This window comes from Macaca nemestrina, chromosome 4, assembly GCF_043159975.1.
Source record: "Macaca nemestrina isolate mMacNem1 chromosome 4, mMacNem.hap1, whole genome shotgun sequence".
NCBI lineage: Eukaryota > Metazoa > Chordata > Mammalia > Primates > Cercopithecidae > Macaca > Macaca nemestrina.
In genome coordinates, this window is record NC_092128.1 from 21,320,538 (window position 1) to 21,344,542 (window position 24,005).

The 24,005-nt window shown below is 40.1% G+C and overlaps 1 protein-coding gene across 19 annotated transcripts in view; it reads left to right on the top strand.

The window, feature by feature from the left end:
* The window catches only part of LOC105471320 (diacylglycerol kinase iota), a 453,152-nt gene that overhangs the window by 150,252 nt on the left and 278,895 nt on the right, over window positions 1–24,005 (top strand). For 16 of the 19 annotated variants that reach the window (XM_024789548.2, XM_024789549.2, XM_071094416.1 and 13 more), the window contains 2 exons: window positions 7,216–7,324; window positions 18,505–18,600. In XM_024789548.2, the coding sequence (XP_024645316.2) occupies window positions 7,216–7,324; window positions 18,505–18,600 (205 nt within the window). Of the gene's footprint in view, window positions 1–2,915; window positions 3,144–7,215; window positions 7,325–18,504; window positions 18,601–24,005 lie in introns of those variants that run through there. The other 3 variants (XM_071094429.1, XM_071094428.1, XM_071094430.1) reach the window with 2 other exon arrangements.

Sequence of the window (24,005 nt, forward strand, 5' to 3'; positions counted from 1 at the left end):
TTAAGATCTTATTAATTCATAGAGTGTGAATTACTCTTACATCTAATTTAGCAGTAGTTTTAAGCATTTCTTTCCTGACTTTTATAAATCTCGATTTCTTATTTATACTTTGAATTTGCATTTGTCTTCTCTACTTGTTACTTTACTAATGAGTTAAATAAAACTTGGCCAGATGCTCACTACTATGTGTATGAGAATGATGTTTTTCATGGGAATGTGTTTAAGTATTATTAGTTTATAAAGGGTAGCATTATCATGGGAAGGCACCCAAGGTTTCATGGGGGCAATTGGAAAAGAGAAGTCAGCATTTTGAAGTTAGCCAAACCCTATCATGCTAAATTCAAACTTCGGGTGTGGTTTTGAAGTATTTGTATTTGCAAAGTACTACGCATTGAGTGGTTTAAACAACCAAAATTTATTGTCTCAGAGTTCTGGAGGCTGGAAGTCCATGATCAAAATGTCGGCAGGGTTGGCTCCCTCCAGGGGCTGTGAGGGAGAATCTCTCCTGCAGCTGCTGGTGGTTGCTGGCAATCTTCAGTGTTCCTTGGCTCATAGAACACTTCCTTGGCTCATCACCCCAATCTCTGCCTTCATCTTCACATGGCTTTCTCCCTATGTGTGTGTCTGGGTCCAAATCTCCCCTTTTTTATAAAGACACAGTCATATTGGGTTAGGGCCCTGTCCTTATGACCTCATCTTAACTTGATGACCTCTGTAAAGACCCTATCTTAAAATATGGTAACATTCTGAGATACTAGGAATTGGGACTTCAACATAGGAACTTTGGGGAGACACAGTTCAGCCCATAACAGTATGATTACTTTTTCTCCATTCTCAAGGATTACTTTTTCCCTCAAGTGATACCATAAGGAGAAGAATGTCTTTAACTCTGGAGAGAATCTCAGTTAAGTCATCTTACCATGTTTTAAAATGAGATTTGTTGCCACATCCCACGCCAAGCCTGTACCAGTATTGCCTTATGGATGTGGTTAGGAAAGATTACACTTGGGAAGTAAATCCTGTCTGAGAGATGAGTTCACAAGTTCTCAGGGGCATTTAGCTGCCAGGCCATTTTTTACACATTAAACAAAAAAAAGAAAAAGTATTTTGGGCATTGCATTTATTTACGTGAATAGAATAAATACTTCCAATGGCATTTGGATTGCATGTTTGCACGTGTTTAATATGTTGGTAAATCTGAGGAAAGTGCACAGTGCTTTCTGATTTTGTATTAGGAAGATGGGTGAGGCAGGGAAGAGGAATGATTCCTTAGGCAACCATGGAATTATTTACTGACTAAAAGAGGAAATCTTCTGTTTGAATAACCCCTTTGAACTGCCTGACACGTGGTGGAAGCTTGTCAATGTTTGTTGAATGAACAGAAGTGTCCAGGGAACTTAGACTATTTGAGAGCAATCAAAAAGCATATATTTATTCAGAGATTTACCATGTACCTAGCTTTGGCTGTTGCTGTGGGGGCCTGCTGATGGGTGTACGAACAATAATAGCAGCAACTGTCGTTTGTGCTTACTCTGTGCCAAGCATCTTGCACACATTTTTTTTCCACTATTCTCTGAGTTAGGCACTATTTTTATTTTACATATAAGGAAACTGAGGCTAAAAGATATCAAGCTATCTATGTTAATTGATAAGGTAAGGTGTGTGCTTTACTTCTACACTCCAATCAATGCCTACTAAACATGTCCTCTTGCTGGTAGAAGTTTGCATTCTTGTTCTAGAGATAGGAAATTTATAATTAGGGCAATTAGAAAAGTAGTATAGAAAAGGTGAATTTTTATAGTATGTCTGGTTTGCTATGTATATGTGTACTGTCAGCATTTTATGAAAGTCTCAGGTTGTGAAATGGTTAAGTATATAACTTCTGGAGTTAGATGCCTGCGTTCAAATCTTACTCGGACCTCTTCTTACCTGTGTGTCCTTAGACATGGAGCTTACGTGTTCTCCATAAGCTCCATTGAGAACATTTATTATTTAAAAAATGGGAAATTTATTATAAAATAGGGATCATACCTTATTATTGCAAGGGATACATAAAATATATAAAATGATTCAGTGCCTGGCAAAATGTATTTTCTGTTCAAATGTAAGCTTCTCAAAGGTGGCAGTGATTTGTGTCTGTTTTATTTGTTCTTGTATCCTACACATTTAGAACAGTGCTTGGCATCAAATAGACATTTGGTAAATTCATTGTTGAATGGATATATTTCAATATGTAAATGCCTGAGCTTAGTCACATTAACAGACATAATAAAGTAGTCAGATGTTTGCACATCTATGTGGAACAGTGGTTCGTAGCTGGGATACACATTAGAAATACCTGGAGGGCTTTGAATGGACTGCTGCTTAAACCCCATGGTAGGCAAAGGTTGAGTACCAATGTTGGAGAATCACTGTGAAGGTAACAAACATAGAATAATACTGGTATAGTATGTTGAAGATTCAATACCGAAAGTGATTTTCTGAATGACTCCAGGGGATGAGTTTCTTAGGAAACAAAACATAGCCTTTGGTTCAATAGTAATTGCATCCTTCAACATTTCAATGTACATTAAAATAAAAAAAAAATACTTTGAGTTCATATATAATATGGAATAGGATTTAGGCTCAAATAGTTATACATGGTTTGTTCCCTGACATAAATCACTGGTGAAGTTTGTGTGGGGCTTGGGACAATTTTTTTATTGTGTGGGCTATCGTTTGCATTGTAGACATCTTGTCTAAGTCAACCAAAAAGCATTGTGAGCTGCTTTGAATATAAGCAAAGGTAGTGCCCATATGGTGTAAGAAAAAAGACAACAACACACAAGGTGATTAAGAACTCTCTTGGGGAATCAAACCAAGACACTGAGTAACTTCTTAGACAGCTGGTTCCTTTTCTAGAACAACAGGGTAAGTTTACCAGTCTCTAATGTGTCAATCTTTAGGAGGTGTTCTGGATAAAAGACTACCTGATTCTCTGGTGCTTTTCTGCTCTGCAAGAAGAATCCTGATTCTGTTCTCACGTGCAGCATCACCCAGAGAGGGAGCTGGCAGATGGGGATAGATAGAAAATGGGAGCCACATAAACCTACAATCAGACTGAAACTGGAACCAGAGGAAATTGAGAGAAATTTGCAAAATGGGTAATTAGAAAAGGGTATCTCTGGCTAAATAACCACTTAGTTGCATGTTTTCCATAAATTTTTAAATTTACATTTATGAAGAGTATATGCCACATGTTTCATTAAACACACTGTAAAAATGTTAACACTATGATATGCCCTTTACGAGTATGGCAAAGGGATTCCATTTTAATGTTGACCACACAAAGCCGTTTGACGTCTCTCAGGCTTCTTAACACTGGATTCTACCTTATTTGCATTTATTTTTAAAGAGCTGCTTTGAAGGATTTCTGACTCAGGCAAGAATATCACTGAAATGTAAGGCCTGGGATATAATTCAAATCATCCTAATCCGGTTTCTCAACCCTTGATCTAATCAGCAAGCTGTTTTGCTTAGCTTCTTGGTCAAGTTCATTCATTCACTCAGAAAGCGTTTCTTGAATATAGACTGTGTCTACCCCAGGGCTGGAATGTAATAAGATTAGTAGATGGATTGAGCCCTGTCCTTTAGGAGTTTATAGTCTTATTGAATGAAGTGAAGAAAATAATATGATGCTATTTAAAATGTATAATGGCTTTTACATTTTAAATATGTTAGAGCTCTTTCAGGTAATTGATATTAACTTTGACATTGTATTATTGAAACTGCATTATAGTATATTTTCTTTTCACATCTATTTCACAGTTAATATCACAGTTCTTTTCAAAGAAGCATTTGTGATTATCACCATCCCCTATGAAGAAGCATTGTTGTGAAATTAATAGAAAGAATCATTGGCATTTCATGGTTTTGCTGACCGTGGGCTTGAGAGGATTCTGAGCAGAAGGAAAGCACAAGTTGAAACCCCATTGATTTTTTTTAATAGGAACAAATTGCAGCATAAAATTACTGCCCCCTCATCCCACTCCCAACCACACACCAAGTTCTACCAGACTCTTAAGTGTCATCATCTACCACCAAGATAAATTCAAATAGAAAAATAAACTTTCACTAACTTTTATTTGAGGTCTGAGATATAATAAAACTATTTTCTTATTTTGGAAGAAAATGTGTATACATGTATGAATTATTGGAGAAAAGGATTTTCTCCCATGGTTATTTAAAAGAATGGAAAGTTCTAATCAGAAATTATTTCCTACACCCTGTTGTACCTAAATATATTTTTCTATATGTATGTCCTTTTGTGAGGGCAATTAGAGTTACAAACTGGCAGCCACTTTCATGTTTTTTACTTATTTTTTCTCCTAATTAATATTTATATGTATAGACATAAAACCAACCTTAAATTTGTATCCACAAAGAGAAATACATGATCAACAAAAGGCTTTACTTGTTTCTTTTCCCAGGCTAGAAAAGAGTGTGATTTGACTGTAATTTCATTCAGGGTTAAATGTTTGTATGTCTCTTATCGTATAGCCACATTGTCTTTCAGAGGCACACGTGGCTTGCATCCTTGAATCCTAATTTGATTATTTCAGCAATTGACTCCTCCTGGCAGTCCTAATTAGGAAGAGTAACCAGATTTTGGTGGTCAGAGTCTACAAGTTCAGATGAGTTAAACTCATTTGTCTTGTGCTTTCTACTGGTGCCTGACAGTAGAATTTTATTTTCTCTCTTAAAAATTTTTTTTTTAATCAAAACTGTCTGGGACAGTTAATGAAAAAATGAAAGATCTGTGTTTTTCTCATTAAACCAAGATTTAGGAATTCTTCAGCCATTCTAAGAGTTTGCACCTGGGTATTTTTTTTTTTTTGTAAGGACACTTAATTTAGGTTGTGGTGACTGTTAAGGAATCAAATGTAGAACCTGTGTATTCCGACTCTGCAGAGATCTGATTTTCTTATGATGAAAACTGTAGGTCAGAGTCCGCATACGGAGCCCTTCAAAGCCAGAGAAAATCTTAATAAAAATGCTAAAGAAGTTCCTTCAACATAGGTGGAGGAAAACTGTTTTGAGATGAAAGATCACTGTGTAAGATTCTTCCACTGTTACTTTCTTATTGCTCAATGATATGGAATATGCTTTGGGGTGAGGGGCCGAAATTGATGTTGCTAATTGTTTGCCTTGGTGAAAGTGAGGAACGAGAATATTGTGTCATCATTAAAGGCCTCCATCTTCATAATGACCCTTTCGGGGATTATATAAAGCAAGTACATTGTCTGCTACCCAGTGGGAGCTTTTGAAAGTAGGCTACCAGCAAGCTCGATGTGATCACTTCCAACTACTGAAGACCTACCCACTATTTCTGGGACTTCCTGTATAGGAATACAAGAGACTTAAAAAAAAACAAAAAAACAAAACCAAAGGTCTAGACACTTGCTGAGCTCTCTGACATACTTGGTAATTGATTAATGGTTGCACAGTCCTGGATTCGTTACTGGCTTCTACTCAGCGTTTCCTTGGGCTTGGGGACTACTGTTCATCTTGCTCAACTTTACCAATTATTTTTTTGGAGGGGGTTTGCAGAGGTCACTGAGCAGGACGGAAAGACTACGTGCCCTTCAGGGCGCAAGAAAGCTTTTAAAGTCTGCCCCTGTTCCTTCCCCTTTATATGGGGCAAGTTTCTTTTCCTTTGGGGTCTCATTTGTGATGGAATTCACCACAGATCTGGCCACCACTGCTTTCCTTTTCTCCATTCCACTGTCCGGAGCCTTGTTCTTCTCTGTAGTCCGTGGGGTTGGGAAGTCTGAGGATCTGGGCCTTTCTGGGGATCCAGGGTGTCTGCAGGCCTCATCTCAGAGATGGCAGATTCTTACTGCAGTTTTCAGGTCATATGAGAGAGACTAGCTGAAGAGAGCCAAATGAAGATAAAGTAAATAATGAAATTGCTGATGTTTTCTTTAGAGTGCCCCTTGATGGGTTTTGGAAAGTTGTGGTCCCAGCTGTCTAAATGTACATGTTCCCAGAGAGCAAAGTTTAAGAACTCTAGTGCACAGAAGAGAACCTTAGGAGTATGTGTAAATGCAGCTTCCCATGCTTCACCCTCCAACTGATTCAGGACTCAGAGTTGCAGCATCACAAGACCCTCCTGATTCTATTTCAGGTACTTCTCAGACCACACTTAGATACTATTGTTGAGGAAAAGCCCCTCGCCTTTCTATGGAGTGACTTAGTTAAATCACAAATCAGAGCTCAAGTTTAAGCTCTAGACCCTTGTGAGACATTTTTCGTGAGGCTGTTCAGAAACTGAACTTCCACAATTCCTGATGATCCCACAGATCTCCCTAGGTGATCCCTGCTTTTTTTTTTTCTTCTTGCTGTTCTTATTCTCACTACTATGCTCTAACGGCTCCTCGCTTCCCTTTGCTCAGCAGTGATCATATGTGCTTTGCTAAAGTAGCCCCTCTTGTTTCATTTCTTTGCAGATCAGGGATGACTATTCCAACCTCTCCCAATTCATACCCTCCTTTCTGACCTGAATTCTGTTATGTTCTACTTGACAAATCTAACATCTAATTAGCATTTAGGCTTTATCTTATTGTGGGTCTTGGTAAGATATTGGATGTGCAATTTCTTGGCAGATGCAAAGCAGTCTTTTCCCATTTAGAACCTCAAGCTCATGTAGTCCTCTGCAGGGGTAAGGAGGATAGGGAAAGGATGATATTCTTGAGAGGAGAGTAAAATAACAATGAACTTTCAGCTGTAACCAGCTTAGAGAGTGCTTTGCCGGCAAATGGAGGAATTTCAGTAGGAGACCTCACGAACCCATTTTTCTTGCTTTTAGTCTCTGGCAATCTTAAAGTTGTTCAAGTATGGTCAATGCCCAAACCCTAGGTCTTTTTCCATAAATGAAGAGTCAAGACCTTTGTTCTTTCCCTCTACTCTGAATAGAGGATTGTATTTTAATTTTTGGTTCTGAAGCATTATTTCCCCACAGTGGTCCCCTCCGCCTCCCTGTCTTTTGGGACTTGCCACCATCTGTTGACACCATGCACTTTAGAGAGGTATATTCCAATACATTGGTAAAGATTTTCCGATGTGGAAGAGGCTAACTCAGGCACTGTTTCTACCCCATGGGAAATTTCGAGCTCTGTATGAGATTCTGATGTTGGTTTTTCTTTGTTTTTGTTTTTGTTTTTCTTCTTGCTGCAGGAAAGCAATCTCCCGGGCAGGCCTCCAGCATCTGGCTCCTGCACATCCCCTCAGCCTTCCTGTGGCAAATGGTCCAGCCAAGGAGCCCAGAGCGACTTTGGACTGGAGTGTAGGTGTCGCCTTTTTCATTTAAACATCACTTCAGTGCATGTTTTGTGTCTCTCATTCTCAGGATTCCTCTAGCTACAAGGAAGACTTGCTTAGTAATTTTCAACATTGCCCGCTGACCTGTCCTCATATACCTTAGCTGTAGCTCCATTTCCAAACTCCTATGAGCATCGCTCCTTTATATGAAGTCAGATGTGTTCAAGACTAAGATAAAAGCTTCCTGAATCATTTGAAGTACTACTGCAGCTGTAAGATTAAAAAGTACCTCGTGCGCATGCTTTATTGGTTTCTGTCAAGTTGATGATGAATAGAGCCTACCCTTAATGCAACATCACACAATCTAAGTTTTGATTTCCTCAGCTTGAGCTGAGTTTTTCTGGGTGCTTTTTTCCCCAGAGAATTACAGGCACTTCGTGTCATTCTATTGCTTTTCCTTCCTCCCCTAACCCAAAGGTAGATGGGTCTTGCATCAGTAGGTTGGGTATAGTATATGAGCTGATGTTAACATTTTAACCATAACACACTCACAAAAACTATTGACTTGAAGATTAATAGTCTGAAACTCTTTAGTTGATTAAACACATTTATTGAGAGTCTTCAATGAGTCAAGTTCTTGGCTGAGTAACTGTTTCTAACTGTAGACCCAAAGGCTTTGTCCCTTCCTGAAGCAATGTGAGGAAAAGGTATCAAGGGACAGAAGGGCTTCCCTGAAGTCCTGCCAGCCTTCCCTGATGATGAACCTTGTTTAGAACTTTTAGTTAAATCTGAATAGAAGGGATAATCCGTGTTCTTTTTCTCCATAGGAAAGAGAAAGGTGGGGTGGGGGAAAGGAAAACCATGCCATGATTTTATATCCTCTGTGTTATAACATTTCTTCCTCTCCTCTCAGCACACACTTAATATCCTTATTTTACATCTTGGATGCATACCAGTGTAAATTCTGCCCACATTTATGAATTGCCTGGCAAAAGACTGGATGTATTTGAACTACAGCTTCTCTCTTGGTGGAGATATTGTTATACTGAGAGTGTTCAGATGCCGCCTGAGCCTGTTGAATTGGTGTATAGAAAGAATATTCCTTTCCTGGAGTTTTCTTCTTTATTCCAGGACAGCTATTTAATAAACTCTTAACCCACAATAGAGTATATTTGCACCAGTGTTTGCATAATTAAACATAATTAAATGCATAAACATAAATAAAACCTAAGAAGGGTATGCATGGAGCAATGATGAGAGTGTGTTGTATATCAAGGAACCGAAAGAGTTAGTTTAATATTCACGATGTTCCAAACAATCCTGTAGTCTGCAGCAGCAGGGCCTTCTTTGAGGTGAGAGATTCTAATGAGGGGAGTTTAATCACTTAGAGGGGAACATTCATTAATTCCCTTCTCTGCTCTTTTGTGTGACATTAGATAAGTCACTGATTTCTTTCAGCTTCAGAGTCCTCATCTGTAGATGGGGATAATTGTGGCTCTATTTCATGGACGTTGTTAGGATCAAATGTGACAATCAGTGAAAAAGTTTTTTTTTTGTAAACTGTGCAGCCAGCAGATTTATTTATAAAAGTAATTGATGAATTCACTAATTCATCCAACATTTGTTGAGTTCCTGCTTTGTACTAGAATCTATGTTGGTTACTTGGGATTGTGAGGTGAAGAAGATACGGTTTCTGCCTTCAAGGGGCTTAGAATTCTGTGGGCAGAAAGGAAATCAACATGAAAATACAGGGTAATGATGCCTAGAACACAGGGGTCAGCGGGCATCACTGGAATGCAACAAAAGGACATTCCGTTCCCATTTGATGTTGGAAATAGTTATCAGAAAGTGCTTTTTAAAAGAAGTGTCCTGCCTGAGCCAGAGCTTGGCTGCAAGGTATTATTTTCTGATTCCTGTAGAGAGGTATGTACTCTAATATTTCATCAAAATGGTATTTTTGGCCAGTAGTGGGAGGCTGCAGTACAGGATGAGGGAAAAACAAATAGGAATGAAGGCTGGATTTGTGCATAGTGATCTTTTATCCCTCCCTCTTCTCCCCTTTTCTTTGATTGTGGGTACCCCATCTTGGAGGTCTGTTGAAAGTATGGCATGACACAAAACACTTAGCTAACATTTAACAATGGAGGGAAAATTGAAAGCCTGTCCTGAAGACAGTCCATCTAAGGGCTTAGATATTGATGTGTAAGGAGTTATGAGATGTTACTCTGGAAAAAAACCAACATATTTGTGAGCTGATTTTGGTGTCAGCAAACAGAAACCAAACCGTGATCAGCACACTACACTCATTTATTACAATTGTGTAAAGCGTTTGTTTCAGAAAAGAGGAAAAAGCAGATTGTTAAAAGCATTTCAGTGACTTTTTCTTTTGCTAAGACTTTAGATTTCTTGTATTACTTTAGTATGCTATTCTGTTCAAGGAGCCAGCCAGGGATTTCTTTGTTCCGTTTAAGGTGCAAAAACAGTCACCTCTCTGTGCCATTCCCTCTCCTCCACACTCTTGTTTGGTTCCCTCATCTCCTACCATTAGTCTACTCTTCTGGACTCAATGTATGCAAATGAGCAATCTTTACTCAATTCAGTATTACTATTTATTGAGCAATGATTAAGGTTGGAGCCTCTTTGATTCTTTCAAATAAAAAGGAAGGTGGCAGGAGCTTATAAAAAGGTAGGGGGAACTCCAGTCTCTTGCCTTTGATAAGGTAAAGGGCCCCAGTAGTGCTACGTTGTGCTTCTGAGGGTCTTGACCACACTGGCAGACGGGGTCCAGCAGGGATGACGAGGGTCCTGTTTTTCCCTTTCACACCCAGCTTGACTCTTGGGTCAAAATTCTCTCTGCTTTGTAATGCTTTGGCTCAGGGGAATGAATGGGGGTGACCTCAAAGGCCTCTACTACTATGATTCTCTGGCTTATGTTACTCTATTCTTCTTCCTTCATCTGTAAGGAAAAAGATTAAAAAACTGTTCACGGTGTGTCTGAAGTTGTAAAGTCAGAGTGAACCTGGAATTAGGATCTTAGTCCCCAAGTTTCTACTTACTGTGGAATCCCAAAAGGGCCATGTTCTGACACTAGCCTATGTTCCACAGTCATCTGAAGGCACACAATTATTTCCTAAATATACTTTGGCAAAATACTTTGAGAAGTCTGTTTGTGGGGTGCCTGAGATACAGGTGAGCACTGATTTAGTGTGCATAGACTGTAGGCACCTGCACTTCTTGGCCGGGAGGATGCTATTATAGCAGACAGTTTTTATGCTTTGGATACATGAACTTAATAATTTTCTTTAAGCATTCCAGTTTTGTGTTCTCATTTCCCTGTTTGTGATATATAGACTCTCTCTCTCCTTAGTTTTAGCTTGTTTCTCCCAAACATTCTCTCCTACTGTGTTTTACTCAAGTGGCTTATTATGACTTTTAGGATTCTCTGTCCCATATGGGCTCATTCTTTGAAGATTTTTTTGCCAATAGATATTTACTGAGGCTGCCTGTGCACCGGCATTTCCCTCCGTGCATGTCAGGGATAGAACCTGTAACGGTGTGTGGAGAGTATCTGGATTAGTCTTCAGTATGGTGCCTGAGTCTTCTATTGACAGCAGTGGACACTGGGATCAACCCAGTATGAAAATTGCTATTTCCTCTAGAGATTTTCTTTCTTGTTCTCTGCCAAGCCATGCTCATCTTTTCAATCAACCCGATTCTATTTATCTGACGTACTCTTTGTATCCTCACAATACCTCTCTGTTCGTAGTGCATTGTCTTACAAACCTTAGAACCAAATTAGTGCTTTTGGTTTGACTTTCTTATTTGTGGCTGTCAGATTTCAGGCTGCTTCAAAGGAGGGGCGATGTTTTCTGCTTGTTTTCTCTTCACAGTGGAGAGAACAGCATCATAGACCTCATAGCTGCTTGGTTACTGATGTCAGGGGATGAATTGATTACAGTTTTTCTGCTCAATCAGTGAGAAGGGGATATTTCGCTGGGAGTTGACAGGCACTCAGATAATCTCCAGTTCTTGAAAAGCTTGGTGGGCATGACGCCAAAGTCTGCTTGAAAAATAAATGGATTTATGCCGTTTTAATCCTAAGTAACTCTCTTTAAATTTCCTTCCTAATTCAACGCATTGTGTTAGATCTTAAGGTGCACACAGTACTTTGGCCTTCCTACTTTTCACAGGGGCATCATCTTTTCACCTCCACAGTGACAGCCTGCAGCAGCTGCCCCCTCTGACACTGGATGACGCCTGTCAGCCAAGACAGTTGGGGTAAAACAAGTTAAATTACTAGAAAGGAAGGAAGTAATGCCTAAAAAGGAAAAAATATTCTCATCTCCTGGGATGGATTCCAAGTTCCCAGTTTAGAGTGAATTAGTCCATTTAGAAGCATGTCTGTTCCACAGATAATGTGTATCTTCTTTTAAATGTCACATATCTCCCTTCCAATGGAGACTTCATTTGGACTTCCAGCACTCTTCCCTGTTTGTAGTATTGCAGCAGAGAGCCCGGGAAGTACATCTCCCATCTGTCCCCACCGTTTCATTTGTTTTTGCCCATTACACTGCCTAAAACAACCCCCTGAACAGCGGTGGAAAAGCCACCAAGATCTTTCTTAAAGGGCACATTGGTTTTAAACCCAGCACCCTTGATTTCATTTTATTTTCCTTCCTCATTGGCAAACTTTCTTTAGTCCTAAGAGCTGTGGAAAACAGAGCCTCAACACAAACAAAGCCAGATCTTCAGTTCAAACCACCTTTCCTTCCCTTTAGTTGACAATGCTAACAAAGAAACTTTCTCTGAGGCAGATAGAAACATCACACAGTTGATGTACTGCCTCACAGTTTGGTTCAGGGACAAGATTAAGGAACCAGAGTCTTCATGTGGGATTGCTTTAAACTGGGTTATGAAACTAGGTCATCTTATCTTTAGAAACCTTGAATGAAAAGCCAGGAGGAGGCAGGGGTGTGTGTGTGTGCATGCGTGTTTGTGCGTGCGTGCTCGAGTGTGTGTGCATGTTCTCACTTCAGTCCTGTTTCCTGTGAGTCCTAGGAGACCTGGACTTTCATTTCAAGCTTCAGGCCCTGCCCTTCATCAGGTCTGAGTGTCATCACCCACAGCCCCCATGGCGCTACATCTTTCCCCACTCCCAGCCGCGTTTCAAAAAACTGAAGTCAGAGTAATCGATAAATGAGACTGTTTGTTGAGCAGAGTGTAAGGAACTACTCACTATAAATCAGTGAAGATCCCAGTCCTTGTCAGCCATGTAAAAAAAGGGACAGATTGACCTCGATTTCACGGACCCTCACCATTCCTTTCTTAGAATGGGGGAGTTTTAAAATCAAATCACGCTGGCTGCTGAGGGAAATCGTGGAATCCTGTAACTTCACAGACCTGTGAGAAGTGTCTCGATCTAATCTGCTGCCTCTAGGCAAGTGATTACCTGAACAAATGCTGTCCAATAGAAATAGAGCTGTAATGATAAATTTTCTAGTAACCACACTTTAAAAAGTGAGAAGAAATAGGTAAGATTATTTTTTGATTCCATATTTTGTTTAACCAAATATATTCAAAATATTATTTCAACATGTAATCAACATAAAAATTATTAGTGAGATATTTTACATTCTTTTTTCACACTAAATCTTCAAAATCTGCTGTGAATTTTTCAAAGAGAAGCACATCTCAATTAGTGCTAACCACATTTTAAGTCCTCAGTAGCCATGTGTATATTGTACAGCACAAATCTAAAACATCCAACGTGGTGTGTTATCAATTCTTGAAGATCTTCAAGGGGAGGTAGTCCACTCTTTTTCCTTTTTGATTTTGTAAGGACATTTACATAGGATACATATTTATAGTACTCATTGTTTCAAAACATTTTTATAAGCAAGTGCCTTCATTTTGTGTGGAGCATACTCTTTATCTGTAGTATTCAGTCTCAAACATTCACCTCATCTTTGTCTTTTTACCTATAACCATTACTAGAATTTCTGTAGCACTTGAGCAGGAAAACATGCCTATATCTAGAAATCCATATTTATGTCTATTTGGGTGAATCTCCACTCTTAGATAACTAGATCTATCAATGTAAATCTATCAATGTAAATATATATAGTTATACAGACTTGTCTCAGCACTCACAAGTGGAGAAGTGGTGTTATCTTTGTTTAGAAATAGGAGAGTTATTTTTCTGTCTGGCACAGATGGATACTCTTTGAGTGGTGTACTATTTGAGATGGTATTTCAAGATACATGTGTAGAGAAGAGAGAAAGATGTTTCCAGGTAGGGACAGTAGAATGAACAAAAACGTGGCACCAAAAAGGGAAGTGCGAGGTATGTTTAAAGAAGAGTGACAGGGAGCCCAGTGTGTTGGCATACGCCTGTAATCCAGCTACTCAGGAGGCTGAGGTGGGAGGATTGCTTGAGTCCAGCAGTTTGAGGCTGCAGTGAGCTGTGATGATGCCACTGCACTCCAGCCTGGGCAACAGAGCAAGGCCCTGTCTTTTTTTTTTTTTTTTTAAGAGTGACAAGGATAAAAGAGTGATTGATGCTGTTATTGGAGTCTAGCATGCCAGCTCGAATTTGGATTTTATCTTATAAATAGGGAAACATCTAAGCATTCTGAACAAGGGAGAGGCATAATCATGGCTGTCTTTTGGGGGAACTAAATTTATACTAATGTAAAATAAATCAGAGAGGGTGTCAGAGTTCAGAGCAGAAGAAACCAAGACTCCGAAATTTTAGATGCACTGTCCAGCGTATAGTAAGTAACTGGGGGGTATAGTCAGATAATGAAATGAAACCTAGACAACAATAAAAGCAAAAGGAAGAGGCCTGCATTTGCTGGGGGTAAATGAGGCTCTGCAGCAAGTAAAAGACTCAAATGTATAATGGCTTAATACAAGAGAGGTTTGTGTCTCGCCTATGTGATAGACCAAGACTATTCCAGGTGGTTGGGTGGGGAGTCACGCCCTTTGTCACACAGCTATTCAGTGACCCATGCTGAGGATCGCTCTGACATCCCACCAAGAGGATTCCAAAAGGCTGACTTCCCAATTGACCAGTGAGATAAAAGACCATGGAGGAATGCATGTGGGAGGATTTAATGGAACAAGTCTGGAATTTCTGCTTCTGTTTCACTGTTCAGAATTTGGTCACATGGCCACACCTAATTGCAAGGGAGACTGGGGAAATAAAGTCTGACTATGTGTCTAGGAAAAGGAGAAATAATTATTTTGAGGAATGGCTAGCAGTCTTGGCCACAAAGACCAAGGAGAGAAACGTGGTTAATGTTAACATCTGTGGATTAGGAGGAAGAAGGGAAACTAGAGTAACGGCGACACCAATAAATATAACGAACGTCTATTAACTTCTTGTTTTATGCGGAACATTGGGCTTTACGCATTTTTATGTTTAAACATCACTGTAGTCCAGTAAAGGAGGTACAGTGATTTTTATGTGACTGATGAGTAGAAGAGGGTTTAGGGAAGTGAGAAGGGCCCTAGGTCATATAGCTATTAGGCAACAAGTCTGACTCCAAAGCTCATGTTAGTTAACATGGATCTGGAGAGGGGTTCATGAGAATTGTAGGAAGAAAACAAAACTAGTTCATTTGTCTACTGCATTCTTTTGCTAATGCCACCCAGTCTAGACAACTTTATGCAGGATTCAAGAGTCCCTGAGACTATCCTCTCTTCTGACATCAGTTGCAAGTTCGGGAACCCCCAAGACCGCACTCAGCTTCAGTAACTCACTAGAAACACTCATGGAACTCCCTGAAAGTTGTTAATACTCACATTTACGGTTTATTACAGTCCTTTCCAAGTAGAATCATCGTTCACTAGCTAACTTCTCCTAGCAACCATGTGCTATAATATACATGGCATAGTGCCAAGCAGGGAAGCTCATTTGAACCTTGATGTCCAGAGTTTTAATTGGGGGTTGGTCCTGTAGACAGGGTTGACTGCCCATTTGGTTGACATTAGCCCCTAGCCCCTCTGGGAGTCAAGTTGATACCTTATGACCCAAGGCCCTCAGACAAACAAAACACACTTATCAGGCAGGACGTTCCATGGGCTTAGAGATTACTTTCTTGGAGCTGAAAGCTCATTGCTTTATCAGTAGGTTTTGACATTTTACCCACTGCTACATTTTAGGCTTCACTTTCTAAAGTAGTTGATGGAATTTCGCTGTGGTTTCCCTCATATTGGCTGCTGTTATTATGCATTTAGTTCCATCTTCTCTGGTAGATTTTTCTCCATTGATTAACACAGAATCTCAGTGCCTGGCACCAGTGTTACCGAATAAAGGATTGTTGAATAAGTTAAAGAATAATAAAATGAAAAAGCATTATTCTGAATAAATGGTTATAACTTAGAGTTGGAGAAAAGTTCCCAGTAGAATATTTTAGATTGTGTGGATTGATTTCTTCAGGATACCTTGTAAAGAAGTGCTTTTCTACTTTTTAAAAAAATGTCATCATCCATCGCTATCTGAAAACTTTTAGATTCTGAACCCATAGCTATGCTTCTCTTTCCTCTGCTGTTGTCCCACAAGATTGACTGTGAAGTGAAGCCTATTTTCCCATTGACTTCCTTGAAAAAAATGGAACTTGCAACAGGGAAAAATTACAGTAGAGAAGAAAAAGTTTTGGTGAACAGATGTCCACCCTTTGATGTAGAGGGCAATGATCCTGGTCAGTGTTGCTCTCCCTTTAGGAATGGTTTTGAGGCACTCAGAGATGTGGATGGTGCACTCCCACCCCAGGGGCTCCCTGTGTTATGTCCTGGAGCCCTTGACACCTATATCTCTAGTGCCTTTTACCTTCTCTTGTGCCTTCCTGCCTCACTTCTGCAGTCCAGGACTTGGACCCACCTTTCTTGGATCCTGAAGCACCTAGGTCACATGCCACAATACAAATTTTGGTTGTTCTCACCCCAGAATTATTTGAGTCACTAGGCCCTGAAAGGAAAAGGTGTTCTATCTGATTCTGAAGAAATACGTTTATTTTAAAAGATGGGTGACACTTGGTATTTTTTCCCAGCAAATGTCATGGAGTGTAGGTTCCTGTTTTTTTTTTTTTTTTTTTTGAGTCAGAATATCGATCCATTGCTCAGCCTGGAGTGCAATGGCACTTTCTCAGCTCACTGCAACCTCTGCCTCCTGGGTTTCAAGCAATTCTCATGCCTCAGGCTCCTTAGTAGCTGGGATTACAGGTGCCTGCCACCATGCCTGGCTAATTTTTGTATGTTTAGTAGAGGTGGGGTTTCACCATGTTATGCAGGCTGGTCTCAAGCTCCTGGCCTCAAGTGATTTGCCCACCTCAGCCTCCTGAAGTGCTGGAATTATACGCGTGAGCCACTGCTCCTGGCCATTTGTTGTATATTTCTGCTTTGCTGTACTAAGCTTTGAGATTCAAAGGGCTATGGTGTGGACACTGCTGGAGTAGGTTATAATAAAAGTGGCTCATGTATAAGATGAGTTTTCATGACAAGATTGTATTGAAGTCATCTGCGCAGGCTGCTATGACAAAATGTCATAGACTTGGTAGCTTAAACAACAGACTTCATTTCCCACAGTTCTGGTGGCTGGGAAGTGCAAGGTCAAGGTGCTGGCAGATTCCAGTCCTGGGTAGAGTCCTCTTCATCACCTGCAGACAGTTGCTTTCTTGCTGTGTGCTCACATGGCTTTTCGCTGGTGTGTACATGTGGAGAATCTCTCATGTGTCTCTTCTTATAAGGACACTAATCCCATTATGAGGGCTCCACCCCTGTGACCTCATTACTTCCCGAAGTCTCATCTCCACATTCCATCACATTGAGGGTGAGAGATTCAACATAGGAATATATATATATAAAGTAATAATTTTTTGTTTTTGAGGTGTAGTCTCACTCTGTTGCCCAGGCTGCAGTGTAGTGGCATGATCTCGGCTCACTGCAGCCTCCACCTCCCAAGTTCAAGTGATTCTCCTGCCTCAGCCTCCCGAATAGCTGCGATTACAGGCACCCACCACCACACCCAGCTAGTTTTTGTATTTTTTTTAGTCGAGATGGGTTTTCACCATGTTGGCCAGGCTGGTCTCAAACTCCAGACCTCAAGTGATCTGCCCGCCTCAGCCTCCCAAAGTGCTGGGATTACAGGTGTGAGTCACCATGCCTGGCCAACGTATGAATTTTGAGGGGATACAGTTCAGTCCATAGCATCCCCCATAACAAATAATTACATGCCCATGTACATCTGATGAGTAAGGTAAAAACAAGAGTAATTTTCCTGTGAGACATGGGGACTTAGTCTTGTTTCTTTATGGTTAATCTAATACAATACTTTTCCTAACAGCTCAGAGCCCGTTTTAAGCGAATGAGCAAAATATACAATTAATATATAAATGTATAATTTCCAAGGTAGTATCCCATAAGAAGGAATATGGAATTCTATTCATCATACTATTAAAAAAAAAAAAGGTTTACTTCCCCCTTTCCACACATTTCTGTAAAATAGGATTGTTGCTCATCAGGTCATACATTCTAGCAGCTCTGTTCCCCATCCAACGTATATGAATATTTTTAGAAGCAATAACATTTAGTTTGAAAAATTGAGAAGTAATTGGGTGAAGACCTTACTGAATTAGTAAGATGTGAATTAGTAGAAACTTATTATGCTTTGAGTACACAGGAACTTAGTTTTAAGAAGCCTCTGCCCTTAGAAATATAATTTACCTGTTACTGGTATAATTGTGTTTTCAAACTGTCTTTACTTAAAATACTTTAATGCTATCGTCCTCTTTTTTAGCTAATTTGTTAAGCTTATTCACTGAGCAAAGTCAAATTTTAAATAATTTTAGTCTCAGTTGTCATGAAATTTGCAGTGGTGGACTTGGTGAATAAGGTTTGACATCAAACTGTTTCGAGGTGTTTTTTCCCCGTTTGTTGAATATGTTTCAAAAATGACCACCTCCATGGATAAAGCAGCTATAAACCTAATGTCTATTTTAGTTATAGCTCAAAGTTTTTCCAAACACATTTCTCCCTTTTTAGAATTTCAGTAGAATCAACTCTAGCAGTACTTTGAGTGGTCAAATGAGGAATGTTTAGGCTCCTTTGTTTCACTAACTTTCTTGTATCCCAAATTTAAATTTGAAATAGTCTTCCTTATCCCTGGAAAAGAAAATTGATGTCAGGTGGGTCTTTTCCTTGCAGGAGAATGCCGTGAATGGAGAACACCTGTGGCTGGAGACGAACGTCTCGGGAGACCTATGCTACCTTGGAGAGGAGAACTGCCAAGTCAGATTTGCAGTGAGTGTGGGCTCTGTGTTGTTGGGGGAAGGCCTGCGGATCTGAATGAATAGAGGGGTCACCTTGCCTAAATTTCCAAGGGGAGGTCTGAACGAGCCTGTCCTTGTGAGATGGAAAGCTTCCCGGATGTTTTCAAGGTTTACAGAGAGAGAGTTTCTCAAGTTAACATGGCTTTCAGGTTGTCGCTTGTAATGGTTTTAGGGTTCAATTATGCAGGCCAGGCCTTGGTGTCATGTGTTACTTTATAATGATGCCCAGGGTAGGTTTTTGTGTGTTGGTGGTGGGGTAGAGGGTAAATGTGTACGAAGTAGTGTCTGCTTGTGGAGGGTTTGTTTGGGTGAGGCGAAGGCCTGTGTGTGGAGGAAGGGGCTCTGTCGGTAGGGGAGTGGCCACAGTGGGGCCTTTACTGATGGGTGAAGGTGGAAAGACAGGGAAACATCTGTGCTGGGAATGGGTGTAGGCGAACAAATAATCCAGACTAAGTTCTGGAGGATCCAATTCTAGAAATAATGTAAACAAACAATCAACAGTCAGGTCAATTGGAGTAACGTTTGTTGTTTAAAATTTGCTTTGTGTCCCTATTTAGAACAATCTATTTAGAGGGTTAAAATTCTCTTTATGTTGTGAGGTAAGTGTGGCTGCCAGGTGCTGCACTGTGGAGATATCAAAACCATAGTGTTGAGAAATTGAACTTAAAGTTTGTGTGTAGTTTTAAATGATGGGTCCACACAGAGAGTAATGGGAAGCTTAGGATAGTAAAGAAGAAAGAAAAGATGTATTCTTTCTTATTTGGGGAAATGAGCACCAGAATTCATATAATGCTTTTTTAAAAAAATATTTGTTTATTATGTGAAAGAAATATTTGCAGCAAAATGTAGGGCCTTGAAATTGCGAAGGAATATGTGTTTGTTAATAACTAATATGGAATAAATTGAGTTTCCATCAAAGCTTATGGAAGAATGTGTATAGCCCCCAATGATTTTAACCAGGCTGCCTGAAAGCATAAAGTCCCAGAACCACAACCTTTTTCGTTGCTTTAGCTGTTTTAACTACTAGTTTGTAAGTTTCATTTGGAGAGTTTTGAGTGTTCTGGGGAGAACAGGGCCTGTTTAAGTGAAGCTGGGAATCAATGTCAGGGAAAGACCCAGATGAACAGGCTCTGGATTGGAAGTCGGGAAACCTGGAGCTGAATCTCAATGTTACTGCTCAGAGTGTGACATTGAGAACTTGTGACCTGTGGGCCTTGGCTACCTTCTAAAACGGAGAGTAGGATTAAATTATTTTTAATTTTGTTTGTAGATCTGTAATTAATCATTTGCATCTCTTCTAATTTTGTTGTAAATTTAGTTGACTTAAATATCAGGATTTCAACTTTATGCATATGTATTTTTAATTAAAGTATAATTGCATGAAATTTGATTAAATTAACCAAATCCATGAGAATCTCAGCTGTTTGGACTAAAATGCTGTAAATAATGAATTAACATTAGGGTCTTAGTTAATTGCGTAAACACTGGTCTTGGGATTTAAGAGAATATAAAATGGAAAAAATGAAAGCCAGTATTACTTGCATACATACTTTTGAACAATTTCTATGATGGACTATGATTTTTTACAGAGTTATCCCTTATTTCCAAATTGCTCCCTTTAATCCCTTTCTGTTACTTTTTAGGGGATGGCTACCTCTCTTGACAAATATATGAATAGATACATATATTCTCCTTAAACCTTCTATCAGTAAATAGCATTGCTATCCACTGAACGATTATTACTTGTTCACTAATACCTTTAGGCCAGGAAACGCAACAAAGGGAATAAAGGAAATTTTAGCTAGAAGTAGGAAGAAACAGAGTTGAGAACATTCCCAGTTTCCTTCTGAAGCTTCCTCGTAATTTCATACCAGGTACTTGGCCCTATTAACTTATATTACAAAATGTCTGAAAGATGAAGAACTCTCCTGCAAAAAAAAAGTTGATTAAATGAAGGAATAAATCAGTGAGGAAGCTGAAGACCTAACTTCTGTAAGTTTCTTAAAGCTCAGTTTCTTTGCCTATGAAGTGGGGGAAACGCTGTTTTGAGGATTTGGTGAGATGATACATAGAAAGGGCTTACTTGGCTCAGCAACTGACCTAATGAATTAAAGGCAAAAAAGAAAAAACCCAGGAAGGACGAGGACTGAAAATTTACAAAAGAACTACCAATTGCCAATAGATATCTGAAGAATACAAAGGCATCCCAATTAAAACAACTCGGGGTCAACTTCATGTGCCTATTAAATTAGCAAAGATTTATAAAATGGTAATACTTAACTGCTGGTTGGGTTAGGCTGAAATAGACAGGCTCATCATCAGCTGCCAGGAGTGTAAGTAGATACACTGTCCTTCACAAAATTGGCAGTGTGTACTGAAAGCACTGAAAATCCTCTCAGTCTCTCTCCCCACCTCACACTGTGAGGTGCGTGTCATCTCTGGGCATCCCATTTTGAGAGAGACATCAGCAAGCAGCAGAGGACCCAGAGCGGGGTGCCCAGGTTGGCTTAGGGGATGGAAGCTTGTTGTAAAGAAATGTTAGATTACATGGGTTACAACTGAGTATTAGGAGCAAAGGCAGGGAGATGTCTTCCAGTATTTGAAGAGTTAATTTGAAGAAAAGCGAAGTGACTTGCTATCTGTTGTTAAAAATGGAAAAGTCAGAGAGGTAGAATCCACCGACTCTAGCTTTATAACAATAAACAAACATTACCTGGAAACCTAACAATGCACGCTCCTGTTTCCCTTTTTGCTCCAAATCCTGATTCAGTATGCTTGGAGTTGGACTTGGGAGTCTGTGATTTTTTCCTTTTTTTTTTTTTTTTTTTTTTAAGATGTTGTCTTGCTCAGCTGCCCAGGCTGGAGTGCAGTGGTGTGATCTCGGCTCATTGCAACCTCTGCCTCCCGGGTTCAAGGGATTCTCCTGCCTCAGCCTCCTGAGTTGCTTGGGTTAGAGGTGCAAGCCACCACACCCAGCTAATTTTTGTATTTTTAGTAGAGATGGGGTTTCACCATGTTGACCAGGCTGGGCTCAAACCCCTGACCTCAGGGGATCCACCCGCCTCGGCCTCCCAAAGTGCTGGGATTACAGGTGTGAGCTACCACACCTGGCTGAGAGTCTGTGATTTTAACAAGCACCTCAAATAATTCTGGTGCAGATGGTCCGCAAACCTAACTTTGAGAAATACCGTATGATAAGAAAGCACTTAGTCAGTCCGAGCTTCCCAGTAAGGGAACAAGGTGCCTGGAGAGATTGACTGGAGGGATGTGTGTTTGTGGATAACATGGTTGGCCATCTTTCAAGGATGCTGTAGTTGGGGAAGCACAGCTGCTTTGGGCAAGAGGTCAGACACAGAGTTCTCCAGGCAAGTCTTTAGTTTAAATGCTCTGTTTGCAGTTTTCTTAGAACAACAGTTTTTTTTTTTTTTGGGGGGGGGGAAGTATGCATAAACAGATCATGTATTTATATTCTAATTTCTTTTAATGAACCACCTTTGAAGAAAGCCTACCTGTTGGGGCTGGGACTAAATTACCATAACCAGGTACTACCCGCAGGCTGCTAAACAAAATACAGGCAGAGTGCTCAGGGGAGGAGTAAATCCATCATCTACGATGTGCCTTTCACTCCTTTCCTATTTTAGCAAAGCAAATATCACAAGTAGAAGTTAAGAGAAGGAAGAAGTCAGTGTGGGTTGAAGCAGACAGAGGCAGCTTCATGGAAATGGGGTTCAAGCTCAGTTTTGAAAGATGGGTAAGATTTACATAAGTGAGTTTGAAGAAGGAGAGCATTTTGGGCAGGGAAGAGGAACATGAGCAAACTCAGAGGTGGGGCAAGCTCTGTACAAAGGAGGTGGCAGTCGTGAGCCGTGCATGAGCATGTGTCAGAGAAAAATGGAAATAGGTTTTTTGAACCAAAACTTGAAGTGCATATTATAAATACTTGTGGGCTTAGGAAGTGTGACTATATAATACATTGTCTAAACCAAGACACTTTTGAGGGTGAAAGTGGCTGCTGTTAATAATGATCTATGTAAAACTAAAACTGTTCTGCAAAGCCGGGACCTCCTGCTGCCATGTGGATTGATATTTGGGGACTGATATTGGAGGGTACTGAAAGCAAAGCAAGGCAGTGACTTCCAAAACCCTAGAACAGCTGCAGGAGAGTTTGTTCCCAAGTGTCAGGGCTAAACCACGTGACCTTTCCTATTCTACAGTTCTCTGGTGGCAATATTTAATACTGTAGAATACCTGTGAGCAGATACGTAATGGAATTAAATTTGTTCCCAAATTGGCAAAGGTTAACAAATTAGCAACTGTTTCTTTTTCTGCTCTAGATAAAATAAAAGGATGCAAAAGTAATGAAATTGAAGTAGAAAGATCACTGTTTCCCAACCTGCTTATGGGCACAGGAAACCTGAAATAAAATTCCAGCCAGAATCACTGTCGTTTGGTGACATTTATTTTTATGTACATTTATTCATTTATTCACTCATGTATTCTGCCAGTGTTTGTGAGCTGGGTTGAGTCCCTAGTGCCTCACCATTTAGTGGGCACAGCCAGATGGAAACTGTTCTCATGCTCGGGGGCTAGGCTATACAAACATGTTTAGCCAAATTTTTGTACCTAAAGAAGCTCACCCCTCTGGTAGTAATCCCTGGAGTCCATACCAGTAGTGTGCACCTACTCAGACTTGAAAGAAACTTGCCTACTTTGATATGCAAATTGTACACCCACCGTGGTCATACGGACCTGAATAGGCACAGATGGGTAGCATGGGCGGTCCGAAGGAAATAGACTTTGTGTTGGACTGACCTGGGTTTGAAAATCTGCTGTTCCATTTATGTACTGAGTAAAATTGGGACATATCACTTTGCCTCTTTTTGCCTCAGTTTCCTGATTGAAAGTATTGCTACTGAGATAGACCACAGTGATTCTTACTTGTGGATGAGCATTATAGTCAATTATGCCATTTTACCTTTTAATCTTACCTTTAAAGTGTTGGTTCCCATTCTGAATACACCGCATCAAGATCTCTGGGGAGTGGGACTGAGCTTGAGGTCAAAAAACAAACAACCAGATCTACAGATGATTGTGTTCACTGTCAGGGTAGAGAGACAGTGATCCACTTCAGAAACACTGTCAGGACTGAAAACCACGGCCTGGTTCTCACATCTGGTGTGTAGTGGCTGCGATGGGCTAAATAGTGTACTCCAAAAGGTATGTTGAAGTCCTGACGCCTCAGGACTTCAGTACCTCAGTATGTAACTTGATTTGGACATAGGGTTGTTGCAGATGTAATTAATTAGGATGAGTTCATACTGGAGTAGGGTGGGCCCTAATCCAGCATGACATGTGTCCTTATAAGAGAGGACACAC